The sequence below is a fragment of the Coffea arabica genome, chromosome 11e (genome assembly GCF_036785885.1).
Source record: "Coffea arabica cultivar ET-39 chromosome 11e, Coffea Arabica ET-39 HiFi, whole genome shotgun sequence".
NCBI classification, from domain to species: Eukaryota; Viridiplantae; Streptophyta; class Magnoliopsida; order Gentianales; family Rubiaceae; genus Coffea; species Coffea arabica.
Genome location: NC_092331.1, coordinates 57,063,959 through 57,083,281, shown reverse-complemented (window position 1 = coordinate 57,083,281; position 19,323 = coordinate 57,063,959). Strand labels below are relative to the sequence as shown.

The window sequence follows — 19,323 nt, the reverse complement described above, 5'->3', positions numbered from 1 at the left end:
TTGATAAAGATGATTTTTTCAATCCATTAAGCTATCCGACTGTATACACATGAAGGCTCATAAAGCCAATTAATAATTAGTACAAAATTGTTAACTTCTTTCTCACTAATCTCGGCCTTTGCTATTTACACTCCCCAAGATGATCAAAGAAGAAGAAGAAGAAAAAAACAAGCATCCCTTCTTATTGAAGGCTAGATAGAACTAGAAAGATACTCTTCATTCATGCCAGCAAAGCAGCATGACCACACATCTTCTGATTATGTAAAGCCTAGCCCTTTGCTCTCTTAGGACCCCTCCTAGTCCTCTGCTTGAAATTCTTCTCTTGGAGCTTCCCATGTTTGTGCTGCTCATCTTCATCTTCTCTACAATAGATTGCAAGAAGTGTTCTTTTTTCTTCTTTGTGCTTTGGTGCAGGTAAACTCACAAGTGATGAATGAAGAAGTTGCTGAAATTGAAGTGATGAACAAAGAGCAAGAAGGGCTCTTTATATAAGGAGTTTCAAGTGTGGTCCAAACTTGCCTTGGTCGAGTAAAGAGCCAACTATGGGGCATCAAGGTGTGTGCAGTGCCCCCTAGCTCACCAGACAGTACCATAAGGGTCCCATACCCACTTGGGATTCCATGCTATAAACCCCCAACATGGAGGAAAAAAAAATAAAGATTAAAATTATTCAAACACTAGTGAGTAAATAAATACCGCTACTAATGCATATTTGTACAAGTGTAGATTCAATGCCATAGTGCCATGTCATTCTCTATATACAACTCTGGTTATCATGCATCACCTACCAACATAAGGGGTCAGCCATTACTTCAATAAGGTAGCACAATTCCTTAGTTTATGAGCTGCCTTGCAATAGTGTTGATGATGAGGTGATAATTTTGGTCAAAGTGACCCTTCTCCTGCATATTTCTGGTACACTCATTTAAGTTCATGTCTTATTTGAGTCGGATCCACCTAAACAGACAAAGTGAGGGTCTCAGTTGGATCCTACTAAAAAATGCCCATTTTAACTAACGTACATGTAAAGTAAAGCACCACCTAATAGCCTACTATAATGAATTATCCCAATCTAATCCAGCAAAATTTCCATCAGCATTATTCATATGGGACAATAGGTGTGATAATGGGGTGCGGTTGCAACTTCAAGTCAACAGTTCCAGTAGTTGCTTTGTATAATTGGGAGTTACGGAGACAGTATGTATGACAATGGGGTGCAGTGGAGGCTTCAAGGCAACATTTTTTCCAGGAATTCTGCCTTCTGTATCATTAGTGGTCACTATAGTGATCACTGATATACAAAGTGTTATATTCAAAGTTTTGATTTCCATTTTTCTTTTTTCTTGAAGCACTAAACTTACAGTTGGCATGCCATGCAAACAATAAAAGTTTGAATTGACCCAAGAACGAATTAATTTTATTGAGATTTTTTTTTTGTAATAATATCTTTAACAGGAGAAATCATATCTGGGTTCAGTCATCTTAGGTTGACTACCACAACGAGTATCTGTAAATTTGGATTGGCATTAAAGTATTTACCCTACTAAGCTAAGGGTATCAAAAAAACATCCTGAATGAGAAATTTAAAGAACTTGCTGAATGAAGATGCCTTGTCACCGTTTTACTTTGCAGGATCGTCTTCAACAATTCCAATGGAAATCACTCTGCTCAAAGTAAATGGCATTGAATTTTTTGTAGGAAACATTTTGTCATAATTTGTCAAAATAAATTGAAGGCAAAGAACCCATAAAAAGTATTGTGCTAGAAAATTCTGAAAATGACATTGAAAACCAAAAGGGATCAAAGAAAGATATGCTTGAGAGAATTAAATTGCAAAAATGGAAGCAAGTTTCAACATCGTATGCCCTGCATATTTTGGCTTAATTACGAGAATTTTTACGCTACTTGTCGAGGGAATCGGATCAAAATAACGGTCAAACTAAGCCTCACGTGAGCCTTCAATTACCCCGCCATATTCTCTTTTATTGCACCAACATTTAAGAACCCAAGAAACCACATTTCCAAGCAATGACCATAGCTGAATTTTCTACTACTCCTTTCTTGCTGAAATCTAGTGGGGAAACAGCACAAAATTCGATTAAGTGAATGATTAATTTAATCTTGATGATCAGGTTACCAAGCAAAGCCAACCCACTTGCTTGATCTCGTGTTCCTCCCATTTCACTAAGGACACCAGCTTTCAGTAACCTAAAGTTCTAATAAACTATTGATTTAAGATTTTTTTTACTTTCTTGTTTTGGGGGTTCTTTCTTTTGAGCAGTTTTGAAGCTGCCATTCTCAGTTTCTGAGCTCACGTATGTCTATAGTTAGCTGTCTTCAATTCAAACTCATCACTCGAAATAAATAAAGGTATTAAGCAACAACATAATGTAACGCATGACACTTCATTATATAAAGTAATTACATAACGTAATGTAACAGTTCACACTCCAACTCCTTGACTTGGACATTAAGTTTTATTGGTTTTTCTAGTCAGCTTGAACTAAGTGTAATACATGGTTTTTCTTTCTCTCTTTTTTTTTTTTTTTTGCTCTTTCCTTTAGTTTTTTTTGGAGATATTAGGCTATGCCATAGAAAAACGTTTCTTCTACTGATGAGTTTGAATGCATGATAGCAATTACATAGTGAAGAATTTTTCCTTTCATATCTTATGTTAAGCGTGTAGATGGACCTAACTTATGGGGAATTCGTCCGCCATGATGGATTTTCATTATGTCTGAGTCAAGGTTAAATCATGATACATTGAGTCCAAGCTCCATAGCTCATGATAAAGCAATGTGCAGGTCCTTAAAATAGATGCAGGATGACTCAGTAAGCTATAGTCATTGTTCTATTCACGCATAAAACAACAAATGATCATGAACCATGAAATATCCAAAGCTAATCAAAACTTTGAAATGCCAATAAAATCATACGATGGGCTATGACCCAAAACCACATTGGGTAAGGGGAAAATATCAATAAAAGAAAGAAAACAAGTCTGAGGGGGACAGTGCTGATTAAGAAACTTGTACTATGCCATAATCCGAGTCTTCCAGGCTTACTTTGAAGTGACTATGGTGGGGTGTGTGTTGTACTGTCAAGGGCTAAAAAAGTGGACTTTTGTGTGCCTGAACAAGAAGGTCAGGTCACACGTGAAGCTCTCATGGTTGATACGGTTGTTGTTCCTGCTATTCTCGACATCATCTTATGCTACTAATCGTTAATTATTGCTGCCACCAACGTTTGAACTCTATATAAGTAGGTATATTCACCTAAATTATTTAAAAGCTAGTTCATCCGCAAAGCAATAGTACTTAGTTGTAAATTAGTTATTGGTGACGTTACTTCTGCAGATTTGAATATGTTAAGTACTCTAATTGTGGTGTCAACTGCCATAAGCCAGCACGAATGGGTAATAATTTATGCTCAAACAAATATCAGTAGTAAGAAGCATAGTAGTGCATGATTTGTATTCTTACGTGCGTATCAAATCTCCATAAATGGAGTTCCCTCAGGAGAGGAAGGAAGGTAGGATGATGGTGGAGACTGAAGGGTTTCTTGATAGTGAGTTGATGACAGTTAATTAACTGTACGAACAATAATTACTTATCCTAAGCATGTCAGAATTGCTTCCAATGTTTTCAACTAACAACGTGACCAATTCTTGGTTATCTGGCCTGTCACCGTTGGCCTCAGTTTTAAGTTTTACTTAGCTATGAATTGCCATGCAAGTTCGGGGATGAAGTTGTCAGCTTACCAGAGAACCTCAATCTTTGTAGATAAGTTCTCACAGATGCTTCTGATTTTCATAATTCGAATCAGAAGCTAAAAACATTTATCTTCTTGTTTTAATTTACTTAGAATCATTTGAAAACAAGCCCTATATCCTCTATTGGTAGGGAACACAACATGAACAGAGAATTAGCTTGACTTATTCATTATCCTTTTTATTTTTTTACGCATTTATCATCTTAAAGTTTTAGCTTAGATATGTAATTATTCCGACTTGTATATCACAACTCTGAAACTCTCATACGTATCCAGCACAATGGGTCAATACATTGTTGGCACAATGATAGGTCTCATGCCATAACATGGCTCATCGTCATCCTTAACAGTTTTTGCCTGGAAATATCCCAGGTATGCTGTGAAAACCTTGAGATCCGGAAAGGATTTTTAATTGAGCATTATGGAGCGTGGCAGAACTGAAATTACCGTAGTGTGTTTGGATGGCAGATTGCTTGAAATATTATTTAGAAAGGTCACTATAGCACTTTTTTTTGATATGATGTACGTGAAATAAAAAAATAATTAAAAATATAAAAACGTGGTTGAAAAATATTTTTATGACACAAATAAAATAATATTTGAAAAATTTTTGTTTCCGAACACACCAAATTAAGCAAGATGAAATTACTAGTACTAATAGAAAAGCAAGATTAGGATAAGGAGGCAAATAAGAGAAATGCTAAGGAAATTAAAGAAGAAAAAACTGTGTATATGATGTTCCATTTCCTACTAACTCCATTCAATGGATATGGAAATGATGAATGCACACGTATTATAGCTACTTACAATCTTCATTCCAGTGAGGAAGACAGAAATAATTAGTCAATTATCATGCTATCTATATGCCTATTTTTGTAGCTCCAACGAACTACGTATCCATGTTACTACAAAAGGAATAAATTGAGAAAGTGAAATGAAGGGCTGAATTATGCAACAGGAATGATCTTTGGCCTTGGTTAATGTGTGTTTCTGCATGCCTTAGGATAATGGTATGAAATTCAGAATCAGAAAACTGAAGGGACAATCGATTATCTGTAAATTTTCTTTTATACGTCTCCTACCATACAAGAGGATTAATCCGAGTGTGAGTGGAATGATGTACATTACTTTTTATACAGTATAAAATCTGCTTTTGTACTCTCTATTAAACATCATTTATTACTTTTTATATAAAATCTGCTTTTGTACTCTCTATTAAACATCATTTACTCCGCTAGAGAAGTTAAGGTTGAGGACTGCAAAATAATTTACATGCATAAGCAAATTACTATTTTTACAAATTTCATTCCTCTCTTGGGATCCACCGATTCCACCATACGCTCTTTCGCCTTTGATTAAGTTCATCAACACTCTCCTTTAATGTCCTTGTGATTTTTCTCTGCAGCTTGAGAGCTGATGCAAGAGCATTCCTTTGCGCACTCGACTTCTTTTTAGGTTGTATATCCTGCATAAAGCAGATAGAGAGTTGTAACTCATAGTGTAACTATTTCTAAAATCCATAATATGCAGTTTAGCATATACAAACCCTGAGCTCCTGAAGCTGTGCTTCAGTGAAGCCACCGTCCTGCTCTGTTCCTGACTTTGCCATCAGCCGAACAACCCACTTGAGAGCTTCACTATAGTCTTTTTGTGTCGCTCGATAATATTGCATCCTTAGGTTCTGCATAAAGGACATGGCCAATAGGCCTTCTCTATCAAAATAAGGATGAGCTAAAGCTTCTTTTGCGCTGACTCTTTGGCGTGCCTTATACCGAACCATTGATGTTAAAAGTTCCCATCCAATGCCACCATCCAGATCTAACAACTCAAAGCCCCTTCTAAGCTCATTGCTTGCACGTGGTTCTACTGTATTCCTCCATGCAACCAGATCGTAGTCACATCGCTTTAGCTGACGGTTAAATTGTATGAGACTATTGTCGTTTCGTAGTCCAGGGAATGCCTGCAGGCAATGAGCTCATCATCAATAAGGGGGAAGTCACTAAGGCAGTGCCAATCAAACACTACACCCAATGCAATAAAACAGTAATTATCAATCACCACAATCATAGTGTTACTTGATTAGTTTCAGACTTCAATGCCGCACTTGGGGATCGAGTTAGCTTCTCTGTAGGGAAATTTTGAAATGCAGAACCTCAAAAGGAATATCAAACATGATTTACATATATTTGTGCCATTGTTATATGCAGACAGAGACAGAAAATTCTTTCCAAGATTTTTCTTTTTTCCGTTTGAATTTTAAACATGGTGAAGTTTGTTAGTCAATGACAATGTGAAAATAAGTACAGAATGACAATCTCAGCAAAGGATATTCCAACTACTTATTGACCATTTTTTATACTCGTGAAAAGAGTATATTGTTCTCCTATACGTAACTGCTTTCATTCCTAGGACATCATCCAGGAGAAACAGTCATAATTAACTAGTATCGCTAACTTACCATTTGTAAAAATACGAGCCCGGCGCTGTAGATGTCAAAGCGATCTGGCAAATTTAGCTGCTCAGACATTGTTGTTTAGGGGTAAGTCAAATGTATCGCTCAACCTCAAGTGGCGTGAAGATGAAAGTATTCATAGAAGACACAATACCTGCCATAAAACAGGAGATAGTGCCGTTGCAACTGGAACTGAAGGTGCAGAGGGTGTTTGAGTGCTCATAATATACTGCTCAGGTGCAGCATACCTGGAGAAAATGAGAAATAATAATGTTGTGCAAATAAACCAAAGTCTGGAATCATGTGAATCTAATTGATGGAATTAGATTGATGCTTGGAGCCTATCAAGAAAGTAGCTCCTGTTAGCTTGGATAATGCTCAATGAATATCCGTAAAGAGATCAAATAAATCCTAATGATTTCAGTCCCAATGTATATTCCAAATATGAAACTGTTACTGGGATAATAACTTATTACAACTTCAACTCAGATATTATGTATTTGACTTCTTGAGGTGATAATTTAAATTTGTGGATCGTATTGAACAAAATCAACTCGATGGTGTTGTCAAACTAAATCAGTTCATAGTATGAAATACACTCTTCTACTGCCTGATACCAAATGGTTATGAAAGTCACGTAAGAACGGTTATTTAATATTGCAATTTATGGGAAATCGAAAACAAAAATATTCTTAATTGTGATGGACTTCCAAAAGTACAAAAGAAGTCAACTTTAAAGTTGTTCCATTGCCCAAAAATTCGCTCCTTCCCTCTTCTTCTTCCCTTCCCAAAAACAAAGTATACTTGATGGTTGGTTGGCTTTTTCTACGAAGAACATTTCCTCTATGACTAAAAAGGTCGTTTTTGGGGGAAGGAGGGGTGGAGGTTTGTAGCGCTCCATTTTCTAACCCTCTCATCCCTGCGTGAATTTTTCCTAGCTTTTTGACATGACTAAGAGAACCAAGATGGCCACTAATTCTGGGATGAATTTTGGTGTAGGGGAGGACTATTACACATTTTGATCTGAGATAACTGAAGTTGATTGATACTTTGCTCAACATAATTTTCTTTTCCTAATGAAAAAGGTAACATTTGAGTAGAAGACCCCAGGTAAGGATTTGGGTCAATATCCAGGATTTTACAGGATTTCTCATGAGTAACTAACTGATACTTTCTTATTGGTTTGATAATGACATTTGATTAGGCTGCCCTAGAAACTTTAGTACTTCATCAGCAGCTATTTGCAAGTTTGAGTACTTTAGTGTATAGAGAAGAAACCAACATGCTCCTGGCAGTGATTAATTTTTGTTGAGCTGAAAAGCTACCTTGGATCTAACAGAAACTCCTTAGGAATATAATTGATGCCCACCCTTAAATCTGCAGCAGCTCCATGATCAATGATTTTGAATGTGCGAGAACCTGCATCACATTTAATGAAGAAAAATGAAAAGAAAAAGAAAAAAAAACTGAAAGAAACAATAGAGAGAGAGTTTAAGCGAGCTGCTAATAAGGTTGGCACAAAACAGTCACCTTCGGAGAAAATTATGTTCTGTGGCTTAATATCTCTGTGGACAATTCCGGTTGAGTGAAGGCCATCTAATGCAAACAAGATCCGTCCCAAAATAGTCTGGATAATTTGATTTTCCCTTTCTAGACCCTTAGGCAAGTTGTTAACCTCCCCCAGAAGCAGTGCTTCCACCTTTAAGTTTGCGAAAACTTCATTAAGGTTAGCAGAAGAGGCTAGAAATGTAAATTTGATCTTATATGTCAAATAGAGACCGTCTCAGCAACTCATTGCAAAAAGTGTACAAAAGCATTGACCTTTTCTTTAGACAAGATAATGAACACAAAACCATAGTTAGATCAACCTATTGCTAATATAGGTTAAAGGGAGATAAACAACTAGGACTTCTTTTCAAGGAGAGGGGGAGGGGGGGACTCATTTGGCATATTTTACAACAAAAGTGACTCAAAGACCTGGATATACTGGAAAAGTTTTCAACCTCAGAAATCCACCCATGAAGCACTTTGCCATGTGAAAAAGGAATCAGTTTCTAATCTAGAGCATCTAACTGAAGCAAAGCTGGAGAGGTCACCATCTTAATCTTGTGTGTCTAGTCAGGATTCATAGTTTCAGCAGTCAATCTACAGGCTCTACCCTTTGAGTGCCAGAAGGGGAAATCTGGACAACGGATTCCTAATTCTTGGACAAGAATTTTCCTACTTGCAAACATTTCTTTTCAGTTGATCAAATATTTGACTTCTCATTCAATTTCCAAGTTTTCTTTTCTGTGCTCCTTGTTTCAGTAATTCCTGATTTTCTTTGTAAATCTTCTTCTTTCTTGCAGTTCTAGAAATCTATTTCTACTGTTTCACTCATAAAGGTAGCCAAATTCACCTTCAATTCACTGAAAGCTTGGGATAGAGGCTAAAGACCATTAATAGAAACCAATCTCAGCTAGTATTTTGACACCCTTCTGGTCCTGACAACACAATTGTCACTTTGAGAAGTTCTTGTGGCCACCGTTGTTACTCTGTACCTGGAGAGGTACCAATGATATCTTTGTTTGCCTACCAGTTCATCATAATATGGACAACTATAATCTTTTTCCTTTTGGCAGGCAAGCTCTATGAAATTTTTCCTGAAGAGAGTACAGTTTTATTCTCTTCTGTCCTCACAATACAACATTATTGTTTCTATTAAGAATCAGTTACTCTACCACTTTGGAACAATAAGCACAGCTATGTTTGGAGGGAAATCCTATTATCTTAGGGCTTTACACTATGGAACAATAAGCACAGCTATGGTCTAATGGTTGGCCTACGTCATTATGTAACAATACATATAATTCATGTCATGAATTGAATATATAAGTTACAAAACGAAAGAGTTGGCACTTTTTTAGGCCAGCAGCTATGTCCTTAAATATGCTACCGTGAGCCTTCATGGAATTGTGCACGTCTAATATGCACCTAAGCAAATACACATAATAAGTCATAGTGATGTTCAAAATGGATAACATATGGAACAGATGATTTCCACATCATAATATATCTACTTGAAAATTCCATCAAGGAGATTTGTTCTGCATCACAGATTTAGAATTAAGGTGAGACAGAAGTGGTACCAACATTGTAAGGAAACTCCCTACTTTGCATTAAATCAGCAAGTGTGGCTTCCCCTTCAAAACGCCATATAAGCCAATATTCAGCTTGTTTCTTTGAAGAACTCTGAATCCAATTTGCAAAAGTTATAGATATGTGCTTGAAGCTGTCTTATTATCTCTGCTATAATCATACTTAGCAACATTAGGCAAAGAGAGCAGCACCTCGAGAAAGCCATACACAAAATCAGCACAGCTACTAGCACAAGCCCTTCGCAAACGTTCATTCATCCATATCTCCACTGCTCCATATTCAGTAGCCTTTTTCAAGACTAACTCTCCACCCTTTGAGTGACAACCAATAGCAACTATTGTTATTTTAGGATCGCTACCAATAACAATTAGCAAACATGCCTTCTAGATATCTTTATCAGCTAATATTAATGCAAACTGTGGCCTAATAACACATTCATTCCAGATTGACAAGAAAGTTTGGAAAAAACTTGATACATGTACATGTGATTAGGTTCTATATAAAGTCTGAGCATTTGAGCAAAAGAATGGAAGAAAATATTCCATCAAAGTTCAAGTAGGGACCAGCATAACCTCAACAATATTCCCTATAATACATGCAAAGCACATAAAGGGGAAAAAATCCGAAAGGGCTGAAATAACATAAACAATAAACAAAACTTTGATACTAGCAAGTTCCTGTCAAATATTTACCTTTGGGGAGGGCTTTTTAGCCCATGAAGCTCTATAAACCACACCAAAAGACCCTTCACCTAATTTCTTCCCAAGCACAAAATCTTCCTGCCACCACAAAACAAAATCAAATTATCCAAATTCCAAGATTTTATCCTCAAAACTTTACAAAATCAAAAATTCACCAGACAATCAACTAACCTTCCGATAGGTAGGTCTAATCAGTCTTTCAACAAATGCAAGCACAAACATATCAAAAAAACCAGGGGCAACACCAGGAGTAGCCCACAAATAAGACAAAGCACCCAGTGCTAAAATCGTCCCAGGAACTGTAACTGTGAGACCATTTGAGCTTGGAAGTGTACTTCTATAAATTATATCACCACACGCCATGACCGTACATGGAAGTCCAACTCCAACCCCAACAAAAAGATCGTTGACAAAGCTCATTAAATCCACCCCAGATGCTAAAACAAGAAGATTCCTGGATTTTGCATGGTTAAACTTTGTTGGATGAATTGACTCAGAAATTGGTTTAATCTTGAGCTTCTTCCCAAGAAATGGAGAAAATGGTTTGCTGGAGTTGAAAGCATGGAGTCTTGCTCCACTTAATCCAACCCCACTGGTGGCAACCGTAGCCATGATTGTTTCGAGGATCTATGAGGAATTTTAGTACCTAAAATTATGCTTGGGAAACAAAAGAAATCATCAGAGTTATGTTTTGAAGATTTTGTTTCAGCAATTTTAGGCTAGCCTAGGACTGCGCTCTGTTGCTTTCTTTCATGGCGTCGTCCGTTTCTTAGATTTTTTTTTTTTATTTTGTTTTTTGTATTTATTTTCTCAAAAGGGACAGTTATTTCAGGTATTTTTTGTGGAGGGAAATACAAAAAATACAGGCCACAATTGACACGTAGGTCGAATCAATGGATAGGTGAACAATACAGGCCACAATTGATACGTAGGTCAATTCAGTGGGCCAGATGGCCGCAGTTAATATCCCCAGTATGGGTTTCTGCTCCACTCCTGGACTCTGAAACAATCTGAAAACCAGAATGGCTTGATAAGTTTTTGGCCCAAGAGTCCACACAATGCAAAAGGAAGCATAGGAGAATGGGGAATAATGTTAGGTTGCCTTTTTGACCAAAAAAAAAAAAAAAAAGAATGTTATTTTTTTATCCCGACACATTTTCTCATGAAGTCCAGTCCATATCCAAAGTTGTGACCGAGGAACATCACAAGGCTTTGCCTAATTTTATGTCTATTGCTTCTCTTTCCCGCGTCCATCACATACTCACACTCAATGATATCTATGATTAAATGTTCCAAGGTCCAGCAACATAAAAAGAAGCCTAATTTGACTCTCAAGTCCTCCCCTATTCCTTTTTCCGGAGCTCTTAAACTAATAAAAGATATTCATGATTAGGATCGAAAGATGAACTAAGCTATTCGACGTTCGAATCGAGCTCGATTTGGTAACAACTGATTTGAACTTGATTTGCCAACTATTCAAATCAAACTTGAACAGCGTTTTATGTTGGGCAAGGGGACCTAATTGCACAACTATTATTTCAAGATCGGGGTGAATGACCCAATAAAAGCTGCTTTGAGCGAGCCCAATACTTCCGTTACAATAGTGAAATTTTTTCCACTATGTGATGGAAGTTTTTTCGCTCTAGTCCGCATTATAAGAGTAAAATGGGATTCCCCTCCTCTATTGTAACCTGTGAGTTTTTTTTTTTTTTAAAAAAAAAAATCAAAAAGTTGAAGTTGAAAGTTACTCAACATGACTCCGGACGAGCTCTTCTTAATCGTTAATCCACCTTTTCCCTGGAATCCGGATGCTAGTCAGCAGGCATCAGGCACGAAAATGGATGGGTCTTCATAAACCATGGAAATATGCACGGCCAGTAGCCGACAAATATATATCGTATTAAAAGCTTGCCTGACCTGAGCGCTGCCAGACTTTCATGATCATCAATAGCATTATTAAGTGCTTTATCGAGTTTCGATTCAGTCCCTTTAACATGTCTTCTGATGCTATTGAACTCCACTAGAATTTGCTCATTTTTAGGCTATTCAAAGGGGTATCCAATGGCCAATTGATCAGTAGTCCCTTCCCATATCCGTTGATTGCTTTCACAAGAAAACAAATTTCATCATATTTACTTGCTAGGATAAGATCAAACAGACACTCTAGTGGATGAAAGCAAAGGGGAAATGCGCCATCACAAACATCAATCAATAATGAATAATTCTCTCAATTCTGATTATGATCATCAGAAACAATCAAAGAACCAACCACAAGTAGTAGTTGTAGTAGTAGGTTAAAAAGTAGCACAACATGTACACACACAAAAAAAAAAACAAAAAAAAAAACTCAATTAGCACCTCCACCTCCACTGCCACCAAGAAAACAAAACAAACTCTGATAGCAACATGGAATCCAACCACTCCCAAAAAATAGGACCCAGCATCACAATGCACCCATCATATCCTCATTCCCAAACCACCACCACCAAATCTTACCGTCCTGATCTCTCACATCGGACGGCCAAGAAAAACCCACCGACAGTACCACACCAGAGCTCCGCCACAACATTCCACCAAAACCCCAAAAGTATTCTTCCTCTCACGTCACCATAAATCTATCTGTTCTGTCCTCATTTCTCCTTTTTCATTCTCTCCTCACCTGTTTCCATCCCAATTACTCACTCACGGTCACGGGGCAACAATCTCCTACGACCAGCATCATCAACTATCGGAGATCAATGGCCGATGTTTAAACAAATCGTACGGAGCCCAAAGGCTATCCAACGGACAAGGTTTCTTCGAGTCCAATCTCAACCACGGCTTCCCTTTTCCGCTCCAATGCAGCAAACTAACGGGACCCGGATGCAAATCTCTACACAAACCTTCGAGATTATCCCCCCCGAGTCCATGTTGATTCCATCTGTGCTCAACCCCCTCGACATTCCCGGCGAAAACCAACAAAAACGGCGGCAATGAGCCCAGCTCATAAATTCTATACTTCTTTTGAATCCTCATCCAATGCTCCAGTTTTCTCGTGCACCCATTTGTTCTCCATTTCGTTAAATCCATCACCATAACCCCTGTGTTGAAATAACATGTGGCACGGTTATTAAAAGTGCTGGAGACATATCTGTTGGACCAAAATTTGGGAGTGAAATAGTTGGTGAAATTTGCGTGGCAATATTCGGGGGCGCCGAGAATATGCGCGGAGAGATTGATTTTCCAGAGCTTGGAGATGTCATCGATGATGATGAGGTCAGAGTCGAGGTATATAATGCGGTTGACGGTGGAGGGAAGGAGGTCGGCGAGGTAAATGCGGGCGTAATTCAAGGGTTGGTCGAGGGCGGTGCGGATGGAGGAGGAGATGAGGTGGTTGACTAAGGCGGGGGAGAAGTGGTAGAGATGGTAACGGAGGTAGGGGAAAGTGGAGGTGATGGTGGAGTTGAGGCCTTGGAAATGGCGGTGGCGGGTGGTGGTGAGGAAGTGGAAGAAGGTGTTTTCTGGGCAGGTGGAGTGCTGGAGGACTGAGAAGACCGCGGCGATGGAGCCACGGAGGTATGGCGTGGAGTAGTCAAGTGTCATGGCGACGTGGATGGTGGAAGGGTCGTGTGGGTTGGAGGGCCATGTGGAGATTGGGCAGTGCTGGCCGTTGCGGAATGCTGGGGCTTCCCGAAATTGCGGGAGGTCTGCGGTGGAGGGAGTGTGGGAGCTGAGGAGGAGGAGGAGGATGGTGAGGAGGAGGAGTGCGGTGGTTCTGGTGTCAGGTGGCATTGTGGGAGCGATGGCGGTGGTGGGAAGAGGAGGTATTGGAGGAGTTTGGCTGTTTTGGGAGAGTGGTCATGGGAGATCAGAGATTAAAGTCATAAGAGGATGAGTATGGAAGTCCAACTGTCCGAGTACGAAAGTGTGGGGATAAAAAATAAATGGAAAAGTAAACATATCAATATGAAATGACCTTCTTAGCCCGGGTTAGATTTTTTTTTTTTTTTGAATTTGTAAATGAGGTGGAGAATGAATTTATTCTCCTACTATAGATACTCTAATACTTGTACTAGCAGATCAATCAACAAAATGATTGTAGCATATAATGACAGTCAATTAGGATAGCTTTAATATCGTAGTCCATGTTTTTAATGCCATTGCTAATTTCTTTGAAATGACAATTTTACTCTTTTCAAAGTGCATTCAACTTTTGAATATTGAAGGATACAATTGTTATTTTGCTAGAGATTTGCTGTGAAAAAAAAATTTTTTTTTTTTTAAAAGGGTTCTCGAATAAATCATTTGCCTCAATCTTATGCTAGTATATGTATTTATTTAATAAACATTTTAAGTCATTTTGCCACCTCATGTGAGCTTGTTAAATGAATTATAAACATATCTTTGATAGAAAAATCAGGAGTAAAATAAAAATTCAATCACATTTGGCTTCAAATACGGTACAAAACAAAGTGCGGATAGAGTAAACAAACTTGATATGATTTTTTATGCAAATAGTTGACATTCTTTTTTTAGTTTTGTTGGCAGAAGTGGAACAAGTATTATACAAGATAATTAGAAACCAATAGTGAAAAGCTCAACAAAAGGTAGAAGCCGAAGTAGTAATAGGCGAAAAGTATCCAAGAGAATTGCGTTACATCCAATATTTAATCTGATATAGAAGCCAAAGGAACAAAAGTTGAGAAATAAAATATAAGTTTTTTTTTATTTGATAAAATGTCATACATGAAATAAGGATGGTAACCATTAATTAATTTATTAAATAGAAGAGGGGCCTAAAACCTTGCCTCATAACAAATGTTATATAAGGAATAACATTCAGTTACATGATCAATACATTTACATGGTCAATATATGAGTAGCTCGTCCTATCTAACAAAATAATAAAGACCTTTGGCATTCATACGAGCATTTGATTGTGAGAATTTGGTGAAAATCTTTATTGATGTAGCTAGCGTGACCAAGTAGTCAGTTACAAATTTAGATAAGAAATATTTTTGTTAAGACATTGTAGTACGAAAGTTCCATTAACATTTTGGTTAATGGATAAGAATGGAAGATAATTGCAATTATCAAGAACCAATCTTTAAACAACACCTAAATTTTGAACATTTTCGGATAATATTTTGCTTTCTTAGTACGGTGAGAGTTTTTGGATGATTTACTTCCTACTAACCCACAATCCTTTTGAAGCATAAAAAAAAAAAGTTTAAATAATTAAAAGAAAAGAAAAAAATTTTAAAAATTCGTGAAAGGGTAGCTTAGGTATTTACAGGGCCTAGACGTATACCGGGTTGTATGCAATTTTGAAAGCCAAGGTGGGACCATGGATTGATCGAGATAGGTGACAGCGATGGAATAAATTGAAAGGAGTCCAGGCTGGAAAGCCGCGTCTCTGCTCCTGTGATTCTTTATGAGAGGGGGCGGAGATCTCGTGGTGGTGGTTTCACGGGTAAAACTTTGTAGCCGCCGCCCATCCACCGTTCGGATTAAACTTCTCTTTCCTTTCCTTTCTTCAGTCACCGAAACTGACGGTCATGATATTTCTTTATGCGTCGCGATTCACGGGATGAAAGAATGAATGCTGAGAGCAGCAGAATGAGCTCGTGAAAGGAAAGGTGTAATCCTATTGGTAGGGGAAGTGTGGATGGGAAAGTGGAGGTCTGGTGGGGGCAGCTGGGATCAACGAATGACTGAAACAGGTTTCGTTGCAAACTTAATATTAGTTCATCAAATCCTCAAAAAGCAATTAATTTCAGGAGGTCAATGGTTGTGTTAATTTTGACCTAACCAAAACCGCAGCCTAGGTCTTGATTTACCCACCTAATTAGGGTTGCAAGGACTATATGCACCAACTCTTCTAACCTCTATGTGCTAAAATTGTGATGGTAGACAAGCTTACCGTCTTTATCATCATTTTAGCTCAATAGCCTCGTTTGAATTAGCATTTTTCAGTTTTACACTTTTCATAAACATATTTTTTAAATACTTGTCATTTTACTTTACATACATCAAATTGTTATAATATTATATTTTTCTATAAAAATTTCAAAAAATAACAATTTAAACAAGCTCTTGTACTTTGTGGTTGTAACTGCAACTAAGAAGTCTCGAGATCCCTTGGTCAAATTTTGTGTAAGTAATGACTTTTACCAACCAAAAATTTTAAGAAAAATGTTCGTAATAAATTAAGGATTAATCTTCTATAGACTGACAGTGTATACAATTTCACCACATGATGCATGACATATAATTCAAATTTTGCATATATGTATCATACATCTAATTATGATAGTGTAAATATTGTCAGTTTAATGTATATAAAATTTAATCATAGATTAATAGTCCAAAAGAATATGATAGAAATCTGAACCGACTATCATCAAATGATAACCATATAGTAGATATTACACTACCATCCAATTATGATCGTATTGGCGTGTAATTTACTAGAAATTTGTATTGAAACCATGGTGAAGCAGGCCATACAGCTACATAAGATAAGGATACTCGTACACTCGATCATGCACTGCATCAGTAAAGTTGTGGATCGAATTTTGATGGTATAAACATGCGGTTGAAACTCGTATGGTGGAATGTCCTTCATCTGAATGACATTTGTTGGCTGAAATTCTAGTGCTGTGTCGCACATTTGCTTATCGTACAGGTCAGAAATTCATAGATTTTCCGTCATAGAATAAGACTATATATATATTCCGTCCATGCAAAGCATATAGTGTAAGGACCCGTAATTTTCTTAATTTCTAGGTTTTAATTTCTTTTAATTATACGTTTTTCCACCTTTTCTTTATTCGAAACATTGTGCAAATAAATTTTATGAGTAAATATAGCTTTTAAATGATTTTTCTAGTATCGGTTAGCTTTTGAGGAATTAAAAGCGTATATCGGACGTGGGACCCACTAGTGCGAAAAGTTCGGAAAAATTCGGCCAACTAGATTAAGTTTTGAATACTTGAATGAATTTACCGGGTGTTAAGAGATAAGTGGAGGGTGCAATTTGGATTGATATGAGAGAGACAAGTTAGGTAGAGAGTTAATAAAAGGTGACAAGTGTCACCATTTGATTGGGCTTACCTTAAAACCTTTCTTACCATTGACTTAAATAACCAAAATTGACCCAAAAATCCTCAAAAAAATCCTCCTTGAAGTCGGCCCTCTCTTGCTCTCTTTCTCTCTCTCTCTTACTCCAAGCACAAGGAAGAAAACACTTCAATCTTGTTCCAAATCACCAAAACCAACCATCCAACCTTGATTTTGCTCCATAAAACCACTTAAGGAAGTGTTGGTGAGTTGTTGTGTGAAGTTTTTTGGAAAGTTAAGGTGACCAATAGCTCTCTCTCTCTTGTTTCTAAGGTAAGTTGTGAAGAACCACCCTCCTCCTTTAATTGATGCTTAAATCATGCTTAGTGGTAGTATAAGATGCAAGTTTATGGATTAATTTTTGATTTGTGGTTGAAATGATGAAGTTTTATTATTTTTGGGGATTTTTCTGTTTTAATATAAGCATGATTGTGTGGCTATCTATGATGATTGGAAATGGTATATAATGATTCTAGAAGGTGAAAAAAGTGGACAATTGCAATCAATTTCTGTTTTGGAAGAAATTTCAGAAAATTAGGGTTCTTGTGGGAGCATTCTGTCCGAATTTTTAGGTCCTAGATAGAGGCCGAATTGGCCTTAGCTCAAAACATGAAAGTTGTAGGGAATGACATTTTAGAGGTTCCTACAAAATTTCAGGTCAATCGGAGTAGAGTAGAATGAGATAAGTCGAAATTACTATTGCTGTTCTGGTTTTACCCGAAATTGAGAACTGCGCCTGTAATTGGTTGTTTTTCCTGGAATTGCTTCCGAATTGGTTGTTGAGACCTTCTGATGAAATTTATCCCTGTTGCTTAGCTTTCAGATGGTTTTGGAATTTCTGGATTTGGACTTGTAGAGCCTGAGTTATGATGTTTCCACTAGAATGCGTTTTGGTGAATCTGTTTTACGTTGTTGATGTAGTATCTTGCATTTTTGACCTGTTTGCACTCAAAACTGGGTTGAGTGACCTTCTGTGATGTTGTAGCCCTGTCTTTTAGCTTCGAGATGGTGGGTCTTGCACCCTCATCCGATAAGCGTAGTGAAATTTGTGCCATTACCGCAAAATGAGGACAAAAACTATTTTTCAGGGCCAAAGCTAGTTACATTTCCGAAATTTCTGGTTTCCTCTAATGCTTATATATGCTTATGGAACCCTATTGTGATCGTGTTGGCATCGGTTTATGACTTGTAATCGAGTCTTCTTGTGCTTAGTGGAATATTCTAGGGCTTGACTTTTATTTCCGGTCATTTTCCTAACTAACTTTTGTACTTGGATAACCTTGAGCCTATTGAACGGCTGTGGTGATGAGTGTATATTGAGTATGACTTTGGGAGTTGATTGAGGAAAATAATGAAGCCGTGATGGCTGGAAAAGTAAGAAATTTAGGGGAAGTGCTGTCCAATTTTTTCTAGGCCAATTGGTTCCTTTAAGTTTGAATTGGCTTGTGATAGAAATGAAGGACTTTTGGGTTGTTGAACCTAGGTCTTCATGTTACCTTTTTATTCCCAAAAATCATGTTTTGTACCCTTGCATTAGTAATTATTTGGCGAGGCATACGACTAGTAGTCGAGCCTCACATGTGTATTTTGTTTACTCGATTCTGGATGTGAAACCTTCAATTGGTTTATTTTGATTATTTTAGGGTTTCTTGGCGATTAAAGCCAATCCGAAGTGAAAACTTTTGAGGTATTTGTACTTGAACCGGTGAGTGTACCACTCCCCTCCATTGCTGTTTAACTTGATTTCTGCTCTGCAATCTGTTTAATTTGTTTGAGACGAGGGTGTACTTTATCACACTCGTTCTCTTGTCTGTTCATATGCCAATTTTGGTGTCAATCTGAATCTGTGTATCTGATATCTGTATCTGTATCTGTATCTGTATCTGTTCGGACGTCGTTTGGAAACTTGTAACCAACGACCTTTCTGTGACTTATGAGCTCAAATCCTGTGGCTAAGTTATTCGAGTCGGGCCGGCAAGGGCCTGGACGATTAGATAACGAACCACGGTAGTCTGTTTTGGGATCTTTGGGTATTGAGACTCTTGATTCCGGTATACTCGAGTATTACCCTTTCTGTTTCTGTTGAGGTGAGCGGGCCCGGTAAAGGGGTGTTTGGTGGACGGAATTTGGTGTAAAGTGGGGTCTACGGACGTGTTGGTT

The 19,323-nt window shown here is 37.6% G+C and overlaps 3 protein-coding genes across 4 annotated transcripts; all 3 read right to left on the bottom strand.

Annotated features, from left to right (window-relative positions):
- Positions 1 to 560, bottom strand: LOC113716725 (small polypeptide DEVIL 4-like). Its single transcript, XM_072072218.1, has one exon. It carries the CDS (start codon positions 355 to 357, stop codon positions 217 to 219), a length of 141 nt encoding a protein of 46 aa, XP_071928319.1. The 5' UTR covers positions 358 to 560; the 3' UTR covers positions 1 to 216.
- A 4,362-nt stretch (positions 561 to 4,922) lies between these two features.
- Positions 4,923 to 10,842, bottom strand: LOC113717355 (serine/threonine-protein kinase STN7, chloroplastic). Of its 2 annotated transcripts, XM_027242164.2 has the most exons (10): positions 10,234 to 10,841; positions 10,054 to 10,140; positions 9,553 to 9,672; positions 9,356 to 9,454; positions 7,754 to 7,922; positions 7,549 to 7,642; positions 6,378 to 6,471; positions 6,230 to 6,286; positions 5,318 to 5,731; positions 4,923 to 5,236 (listed from the first exon to the last, which is right to left on the bottom strand). In XM_027242164.2, exons 1-10 carry the CDS (start codon positions 10,672 to 10,674, stop codon positions 5,075 to 5,077), a joined length of 1,737 nt encoding a protein of 578 aa, XP_027097965.1. In that variant the 5' UTR covers positions 10,675 to 10,841; the 3' UTR covers positions 4,923 to 5,074. The 2 variants fall into 2 exon arrangements, with proteins under 2 accessions (XP_027097965.1, XP_071928318.1); XM_072072217.1 differs by lacking the exon at positions 7,754 to 7,922 and having other exon boundaries at positions 9,376 to 9,454; positions 10,234 to 10,842.
- A 1,432-nt stretch (positions 10,843 to 12,274) lies between these two features.
- Positions 12,275 to 14,025, bottom strand: LOC113716723 (probable galacturonosyltransferase-like 3). Its single transcript, XM_027241130.2, has one exon. The coding sequence runs from the start codon at positions 13,831 to 13,833 to the stop codon at positions 12,784 to 12,786; it is 1,050 nt and encodes a 349-aa protein (XP_027096931.1). The 5' UTR covers positions 13,834 to 14,025; the 3' UTR covers positions 12,275 to 12,783.
- Positions 14,026 to 19,323: the final 5,298 nt, after the last annotated feature.

Bases quoted from the DNA above. Each gene is read 5' to 3' on its own strand.
- LOC113716725 (XM_072072218.1), bottom strand. From the start codon at position 357: ATGAAGATGAGCAGCACAAACATGGGAAGCTCCAAGAGAAGAATTTCA.
- LOC113716723 (XM_027241130.2), bottom strand. From the start codon at position 13,833: ATGCCACCTGACACCAGAACCACCGCACTCCTCCTCCTCACCATCCTC.
- LOC113717355 (XM_027242164.2), bottom strand. From the start codon at position 10,674: ATGGCTACGGTTGCCACCAGTGGGGTTGGATTAAGTGGAGCAAGACTC. The intron at 9,673-10,053 runs GTAAATATTTGA...TGTCACTCAAAG, and splicing joins CTAAAAAGCCCTCCCCAAAG to GGTGGAGAGTTAGTCTTGAA. The intron at 6,287-6,377 runs GTATTGTGTCTT...ATGTCTGAGCAG, and splicing joins TATCTCCTGTTTTATGGCAG to CTAAATTTGCCAGATCGCTT.